The 5,603-nt window shown below is 39.9% G+C and overlaps 1 protein-coding gene across 1 annotated transcript; it reads left to right on the forward strand.

The window, feature by feature from the left end:
• Positions 1–2,383: 2,383 nt before the first annotated feature.
• Positions 2,384–3,306, forward strand: LOC116538405 (putative olfactory receptor 10J6). The gene is given in 3 exon segments (XM_032260786.1): positions 2,384–2,913; positions 2,915–3,166; positions 3,168–3,306. Coding segments are annotated over 3 exon segments (921 nt in total).
• The last annotated feature ends 2,297 nt before the right edge of the window (positions 3,307–5,603 follow it).

Raw genomic sequence — 5,603 nt, forward strand, 5'->3', positions numbered from 1 at the left:
TTTCCTGGGCTCATGTACCTGGCCCACTTTCCCTGCATCTAGTGAGTCCATAGCCATCTTATCTATGTCTTCACAACTTATTCCAAGAAAGTAAATTTATACTTACATGAAACATATTTACAACAAATTGATGGCTGATCTGGGGTAAAAGCAGCATTTTTCAGCTCCTAAATTAAAGATACCAGAAGATCTTCCCTCCTCCTGATATAATTCAGTTTTGTAATTTCCCTCCTTTCCTACTCCAAATATGCCTATAGTTTTCCTGCCTCAACACAGCCTGAACTATATTTTGTCACTCATTGCAACAGGCTCATCAGGAAAGGAAAAAGGCACATGAGATCTGTTGTTCTCATCTAATACATTTAAAAATATTCTTCTTTGTTGACTCCACATAATCAGGCTTTCAAGCTCAAGACTCTACTAGAACTGTGGCCAATAAGGTCATCAGTAGCCTCCTTCTTGTTCAATTGAATATATGTTTTCAGTTGTCATCCTCCTTAACATCTCTAAATTATTTATGCTATAATTTTATGCTTAAAATTAAAATATTTTCAAATGAGCCATTATCATCACTGTAAAAATAATAAAAGTCAAATTTTCCTATAATCGCATCCCCCAGCACAATATGGCAGTTAATTCATGATAATATCAAGTTCACATTCTTTCAGCCTTTTTTCCCGACATATGCAAGTATTTATTAACATACACACACACACACACACACACACACACACACACACACAGAGAGAGAGAGAGAGAGAGAGAGAGAGAGAGAGAATATTCCTAACCATATGACAGCACATCATAGTATTGTTCTCTAAATAGGCCATTTTGTTGTTGTTATTTAATGTATTTCACACATTTGTCCATGGTAGGACACCATAGCAGCACAGTTCAACATACCTTTCACCAACAAAAGAAAATGTCTGATAACTGAGCTGTCCAATATGGTAGGCACTAGTCACATGTAGCTTTTTATCATTTGAAATGTGGCTAGTGTGACTGACTAACTGAATTTTTAATTCTCTTTTATTTCAGTTAATTTAAATTTACATAACCATAGCTCCATCCCATCCTTTCTAATAAGCTGCCTGGAGTTGCACTGTTACTCTCTCTAATCTTTGCCTATCCAACTGGTATCTCAGTGGTCTTTTAAGGCACATTTCTCTAATGTTGGTGACACACTCATTTATACTTGAAACATTTGCCTCATTTTCCATGATGAACTATTTTCTAAAACACTCACAGTGGTTCCTAGATTCGCAGTGGCAGTTCCCTAACTATGCCAAAACTTAGGCACTTGTTTTGGCAGTGTTAGTGTTACTTGTTATTTAAGCAAAATGGTTAAAACCATAATTTGACCCATGGTGGCAATCCCAGACCCACTTACCAAATTTCTAGCAAATATTGTGTGTGCTTGTAAGGAACATGGGAGGGCAGGAGAGGCCTTGCATTTCTTCCAGTCATTACAAGCTAGAGGTTTTTCTTTCTCACTCTGGGTTTTATTCCTTGCACAATACCTTTTTCATCCACTTCTCTTTATTTCCTAAATACTGCTAAGTGAAAATTATACATATAAAAGCTTTAAACAAAGGCTTAAGGCTCCCAAGGGAGTTTACATTCCAATATTTTAAATCAAATAGTACACCTCTTGATTCTTAGAATTCCCTCCGCCAAAAAGAAAGCAGCTATTTTTTTTTTTTTTAAATTCAAGGTCCAACTTTCTGTTTTGTTTCTGGTTCTCTTCTCTCTTTCTCCAACAACTTCCAGTTCTCTCTCTAGTTTACATGACTCCAAACCTTAAGCCCCTGTTAATACTTTCACAACAAATCAATTTTGCCAATGGTTTGTCTCCCCTAGACCATCGAGGCTGGACCTGGAATATCTCATCTTCACTCTTACTGAAGTGTTCCTAAAGGTCAGTGAGAGCTGACCTTGATTCTGCTCCCCTGCACTATCACAAGAAGCTATCCACCAATGGTTCTAATTCAGTGAGTCCAGCTCTCTCACCCCCATTTTGTTAACAGCTATGTGAACTTTCCCAGGATGGCATGGGATGGGACCCCTGTGTCACACATATTGTAAAGAAAAAAGCCTCCCTCCATGCCCTACAAAACTGCACATTTATGATGGCACTTTGAAAAGATATGGGCTGTGGTGTCACATATTGGCAATTCCTCTGCCACAGGCTTAACAGAAGATTAAGAAGACGGCAAAAACAGAAGAGGGAGAAGATGGTGAAGCCGCTATCTAACATGAGCTAGAATGCTCCTGATTATAAAGCAGAGAAATTGACTTCTTTTCTTAGTGTTTTCTAGTCATTTCTCAACAGAATTTCTTCACGTTGACTTTTTGTATTGCTTTCAGACATTGCAATTAAAGAATGCAGAGAAAGAACCTCACAGAGGTGACAGAGCTTGTTTTCCTGGGGTTCTCCAGATTCCACAAACATCAAATCACTCTCTTTGTGGTTTTCCTCATCCTGTGCACATTAACTCTGGCTGGCAATGCCATCATCGTGACTGTCGTCGGCATTGACCGTCACCTTCACACCCCCATGTACTTCTTCCTGAGCATGCTAGCTAGCTCAGAGACAGTGTACACACTGGTCATCATTCCACAGATGCTCTCCAGCCTCGTAGCCCAGACCCAGCAAATCTCCCTAGCAGGTTGTATTACCCAAATGTTCTTCTTTGTTACTTTGGCCATCAACAATTGCTTCTTGCTCACAGTGATGGACTATGACCACTCTGTGGCCATCTGCAATCCCCTGAGATACATGGTCATCATGTGCAAGAAGGTGTGTGTCCAGCTGGTGCGTGGAGCCTTTGGCATTGGCCTGGCCATGGCAGCTGTCCAGGTAACATCCATATTTACCTTACCTTTTGGTCACAGGGTTGTTGGTCATTTCTCCTGACATCCTCCCTGTCATGAAACTCTCCCGTATTGATACCACCATCAATAAGATACTCAATTTTGTTGTCAGTTTATTTGTCATCCTGGTCCCCATGGGTTTGGTCTTCATCTCCTATGTCCTCATCATCTCCACTATCCTCAAGATTGCCTCAGCCGAGGGCCAGAAGACCTTTGCCACCTGTGCCTCCCATCTCACTGTGGTTGTTGTCCACTATGGCTGTGCCTCCATTGCCTACCTCCAGCCCAAGTCATAAAACTATAGAACAAGATCTTGTTCTCTCAGTGACCTACACCATCATCACTCCCCTGCTGAACCCTGTTGTTTACAGCCTAAGGAACAAGGAGGTCAAGGAAGCCCTATGCAGAGCTGTGGGCAGAAACATTTCTTAATTCACTGATCCTCTTTATATATTCATAGAAATGTGTGTCCTCACCATCATTAAACAACTTTATGACTCTGTCCAGTGCAGTCTATTCTGCAATGGGATATGCATTTTTTGCTTTAGTATTTTTATTACAAAATCTTAGTCTTTGTTTCCATAGATTTTAAAGTTTTGTCCAGGCATTTTCAACTAGGCATGTGAGAGGTCAAGGAGAACAGGCATGAGTTTTAGGAATGACTATCCAAATTTCTAGGATAAAGAAATTGACTTCTTAAAAGCATATTAAATGTGATTATGCTATGTTTAAAAAATAAAAGCAATGTGTATCATTTTTGTAATGCAATTCACAGAAAATAACACTACAAAATCATTCCAGCAAGGTAAGGATAGTCAGTAATAATGAATTCCCCTGAAAGAAAATAGTATCAGAATTGTAAGGGAAAAGTGAGAGGTGTATATTAATTTTTTTTTAATTGAGAAAGTTAGAAAACATTGGTTTAGTCCTTGAAAACTTAGTCTTTATTATTCAATTTACGCTAAAGCCTTTGCTTTTATCCAGTATGGTCTTCAGATGCTGGCCATGGCCACAGGTCGTACTTAACTCCCACCTCTCCAATCTAAATGCCCTAATTCAGTTCTCTCTGGTTGCTGGTTCTCTCCATGGGATCAAAGTCTCTCTAATCATTATGAAGAAAAATTGAGTTGGTCAAGATCTGTGCCCTGTTTGGAATGAGAACCATAAAACCATTCTTCATTTGCACACACCATGGCACCTCCTGGAAGCATAAAGAAACAAAAAAAGAACAAAACAAACAGTGCCAGCAGTGAGGAGTAGTTCAGAAATATATTGTTAAACCACTCCATTCACCAAAAAAGGCTAACAAGAAAATTTTTTTTTCCTTACTAGACTTCTTTGAGAAAAATATTCTTTTTTCCAGAGCTTTCTGGGAGCTTTTCTGGTTCCATGCCTCTAGACACATCTGCTGTCTTTGTTTGTTCAAGCTGCTTTCACAAAAGACCAGACTGGGTAATACACAAACAACAGAAATTTTGAGCTCACAGTCCTGGGGTCTGGGAAGTCCATGACCAAGGCTCTAACAGGTTCAGTGTTTGGTGAGGGCCCAGTCTCTACTTCCAAGATGGCACCTTGTTGCTGTCTTTTCCAGAGGGGATGGATGCTGCTTCTCACATGAGAAGAGATGGAAGGGTAAAAATGGACCTATCTAGTTACTCCCAGCCCTTTTATAAGGTCACTAACTCATTTATAAGGTTATATGGTTTGGATGTCCCACCCAAATCTCATGTTGAAATGTAATCACCAATGTTGGAGGTGGGGCCTGGTGGGAGGTGACTGGGTCATGGGGATGGATTTCTCATGAATGGTTTAGTACCATCTTCTTGGTACTGTCCTCGACAGTTCTTGCAAGATCTGGTTCTTTAAAAGTATATGGCACCACCCACCTCACTCTTTTGCTCCTGCTCCCACCATGGGAGACACCTGCTCCCCTGTGACTTCCCACCATGACCATAAGCTTCCTGAGGCCTACCCAGAAGCAGATGCCTGTGTTATGCTTCCTGTACAGTATGCAATACCATGAGCTAACTAAACCTCTTTTCTTTCTAAATTACTCAGTCTCAGGTGTTTCTTTGTAGCAATGCAAGAACAGACTAATACATAAGGGTTCCGCCTTTGGGACTTAATCACCTCCTAAAGGTCCCACTTCTTAACGATATCACATTGGGGCTTAAGTTTCAATATGTATTTTCAGGGAGACACAAACATTCAAATCAAAGCACCTGCTATGCTTTTTCTGTGTCCTTTGCAGTGGGCCTTCCCCTAAATACAAACATAGAATTATAAGCTTGTCCACCATGCCAGAGTCACTTGGGTCTGCCTGTTCTTTCTCTTTCCCTGGACTTTCTATGAGCCAACTTCTCAGTTGTTTTAAGACCTCTCTCCACCACAGTGTTAATTTGGTTATTTGCACTGATTAATCACTTAGCAACACAGAACCAGAAACAGTCAAGATTTTCACAAAAGGGCGTAGGTTACCAAGAAAATCATTCTTACTCATATTAGGATGTAACCTTTGAAATGTATTTAAAGAGAAACAAGTTTTTAAATAGAGTGATGCGCCGTATACAATTAAGAATCAGGACATCTTCTAATTATACTTTTGGCAACATGACAAACACATTTATTATGAGGCTAGAGAATCATCCCACAATTTTACGTTTTGAATTATAATAGAACAAAAGCTCAGCTTCCTTTGTTGCTGGAGACCAAATCCTCAAGTTTCTGAC

The sequence above is a fragment of the Sapajus apella genome, unplaced genomic scaffold (assembly GCF_009761245.1).
Source record: "Sapajus apella isolate SASKATOON/1434 unplaced genomic scaffold, GSC_monkey_1.0 scaffold119, whole genome shotgun sequence".
Classification (NCBI taxonomy): Eukaryota; Metazoa; Chordata; class Mammalia; order Primates; family Cebidae; genus Sapajus; species Sapajus apella.